Source organism: Impatiens glandulifera, chromosome 6 (genome assembly GCF_907164915.1).
Source record: "Impatiens glandulifera chromosome 6, dImpGla2.1, whole genome shotgun sequence".
Lineage (NCBI taxonomy): Eukaryota > Viridiplantae > Streptophyta > Magnoliopsida > Ericales > Balsaminaceae > Impatiens > Impatiens glandulifera.
Genome location: NC_061867.1, coordinates 8,779,091 through 8,782,180, shown reverse-complemented (window position 1 = coordinate 8,782,180; position 3,090 = coordinate 8,779,091). Strand labels below are relative to the sequence as shown.

Below are 3,090 nucleotides of genomic sequence, written 5' to 3'. Positions count from 1 at the left end.
AACTCGAAGCCTAATACACAACTGTATTAATATTAAAATGAAATAAATTACAAATTCTAAGTTTTTGTCATTAACAATATTGTCTGGTAACCGTAACCGCATCTCTCCTCGGCGGCTTCTCATGAAGATTAATCATTCATATACGAAGCAAACAATGGACCCCGGCAGAATATAATCTAGAAAGAATACATGTCTCTGTTTTTTCAAATAAACCATCGAATCAAATCGATTGGAGTATGGGTTCAAACGAATCCTTGTTCAGTATTTGTATGAGACTTCTAACAGTTCTAAAGAAATAACTCTACCGAAGATAAAGGCGGAAGAAGTTGTCATATCTTTCATTTTTCAGACTGCCTGCTTGCATTATCCGATGATGAATGGCTACATCGAGTGCCCGACAAATCGGGGAGAGGATACAAATAGAAATACCCAACAGATTCGAGGTGGGGTCGGATATTAAAATACAAATTAAGTTCGGGAATGTGTATTATACTTAGACATGTATGTACCTGTTGTCATTCCCTAAGTAGATCTAAGGTGATAAAAGGATAATTGAAATTGAGGGGATTAAACAAATGAAAATATAATCTGATGAGATAAACTATGATGATGACAGAAAAAGTTGTAAGCTTAAAGATGGCAAAACAGTGTTCAAAATATAAAAAAGTAAATAGAAATCATTCATCTTCTTGGTGGTAACGTGAAGCTATTACCATGGAGAACTGAATTTTGAGACCAACTGGACGTGAGTAACGAAAAGACCCCATATTCCAGTAGTCCCCTTGACGAAGAACAGATTCATTGATGGCAACAAAGCCATTTTGAATTTCAAAAACAGAACCCCAACACATGTTTGTGTGGGTTATGACAGCATATTGTTCAGCCACTTCTTCAAATTCATGGTAAGAATGACTGAAAATCACTCTTAATTCAGAAGGGATTTCACGACGAGGGTTGAATCTTCCAGTGAGAAATGGTTCTATCATTGCATTATTAGGATAAATCCAATTACTTACATTAAAATCAGAATTCGGTCTTCCCACAATAGCAACAGCCCCAATACCATTTGTCAAGACAGACTTCAAAGGAACAGATTCATTAAAGTAACTAGCATACTTTTGCATCACCATTGCAATATGTTGAAACCACTCAATTTGTTCAACATTATCTTGAGACACAAATCCGAGAAGTTGAGAATAGCTTGTGAGGTCAGTGCCTGTAGAGTTTATTCTCGTGAAACCAGTAGTGAACGCGCCATTTCAATAGTTTCTTGCAGCGTCGAATTGGGCTTGCGTTGTGAATAGTGAACCACATAGCTGTGGTCCCATGCGGAGGAGAAGATTGTGGGAGTCTACACCTTGAGAAAAGATGCATCTATACCATTCAAATGTAGCATATGTGGTGGTTTGATTAGCATGGATTGGGAATTGGGAGAATGCGTAGAGTTGGTCGAGTATGATGGCTGGGATTGGGAGGATTCTTGCAATATCGTTGATGGGGTGGAAAGAAGTAGTGTTCCATGCAGCAGAGAAATCCGGCAGAGTAGGGAGGATATCACCTATCCAGGGGAAAGGGCCTTTGATAGCGGGAGAGATTGAAAGAAGGGGACAAGAGGTCCAGGGATCATACATTCGTCTATTTGAAGGTGGCTGATCAGGTTGTTGAGCAGGGGCGAGAACTGTGAACCAACTCGGAGGATAGCAACATTCCAGAGAATGGAAATGTAGAGTTGTGAGACAATAGGGAGCCAAGCAGGGGAGGAAAGTAGAAAATGGTGGGTATAATTCATCATCTGGTCGCAGATACCTAGCACATGGAAGAGCATTTGGGCATCAGGAATGAAGATATTTGCTGAACCGCGTTGTATGGTGGTGTACAATGGGTAGTTGGCTGCGATTTCCAGAAGAGGAGAAGCAGAGATGGAAGGAGGTGGCGGTTGGATTGGATTGTGGATGGGGTGTTCCATAGTGAAAAGAACAAGGTTGTGAAAACAGGTAACAGTAGAGTAAGTAATCAAACTTAATAGGAATGGTTATAGATCACAATGAATATCCATATGCCTAGAATCTTTCATACATAGACTTTATCTTTATCTATGATTCGTCGGGTATCTGATCATCTACTTGTACCCATTACTGGATTAAAAAACTTATAAAACTATAGACGGAAGAAAAAGAAACTAATTTTAATAAATAATTTTAAAGTTAATAATATCGAAATATTAAAAATACAAATAAAAATATTACTCCCTTACTTACTTATTTTTTTACATATTGAAAAAATAAACCATAATAAAGAAAAAATAGAATAAAAATAGAGATTGAATATTAAGAATTCTAAGAAAAAAAAAATAATATTTTGTTATTAAAATAAAAATTGAATATAAAATTTATATTTTTGGGAATGTAAAAAATTTTAAGTAGTGTATTAATGACATATTTGGAGTGATTTGTGGATAATACTAAACTAAGTGGAATCTAGATAATATCAAAATAAATGATGTATTTATAATCTATATATATCTAATAAGGCTTAATTTAAAATGGTGAGGGTGTACACCACGCTCTCTCCAAAATGATTCTCATATCACAAAGTATTTTTTCATATTTCTCTCTCTTCATTTATGAATTGTTTTTTTTCCTCACCGTATATATATTTTCATGAATTCTATTAATTAAGTTTCATCATTAATTATTTTAGGTCGGTTACTCCTTTATATATATACTTATATATATTAATATTTTTTTATTAATTATCTTAAAAGTAAATCTAATAATTCTCTTTTAAAATATTATATATATTAATTGAATTTTTATAAAAAAACTATAAAAAGAATAAAAGTTTTAGTTAATATATTATATTAATTATAAAAAAATATTTATATTAATTTAATTTAACATTAAATATTAAATATAAAAATATACCAGAATTAAAAAACTTTCAGTTATCATATTATAATTATCTATTAATTTAATTTAATATTAAATAATGATTATATTAACGTATATAACTACAATTAAACCAATATGTTAAATCAACCCGACTTTTCATCTTCTTCTCCACCCAAATATTTTCCCCTGTAAATAATCT

The 3,090-nt window shown here is 32.8% G+C and overlaps 1 protein-coding gene across 1 annotated transcript; it reads right to left on the bottom strand.

Moving 5' to 3' along the window:
• Positions 1 to 677: 677 nt before the first annotated feature.
• LOC124943088 lies at positions 678 to 1,966 on the bottom strand. Its single transcript, XM_047483646.1, has 3 exons — positions 1,878 to 1,966; positions 1,310 to 1,806; positions 678 to 1,216 (listed from the first exon to the last, which is right to left on the bottom strand). Exons 1-3 carry the CDS (start codon positions 1,964 to 1,966, stop codon positions 678 to 680), a joined length of 1,125 nt encoding a protein of 374 aa, XP_047339602.1.
• Between the last annotated feature and the right edge of the window lie 1,124 nt (positions 1,967 to 3,090).

Bases quoted from the DNA above. Each gene is read 5' to 3' on its own strand.
- LOC124943088 (XM_047483646.1), bottom strand. From the start codon at position 1,966: ATGGAACACCCCATCCACAATCCAATCCAACCGCCACCTCCTTCCATC. The intron at 1,807-1,877 runs GTACACCACCAT...TCCATGTGCTAG, and splicing joins ATCGCAGCCAACTACCCATT to GTATCTGCGACCAGATGATG. The intron at 1,217-1,309 runs GTTCACTATTCA...TAAACTCTACAG, and splicing joins CATGGGACCACAGCTATGTG to GCACTGACCTCACAAGCTAT.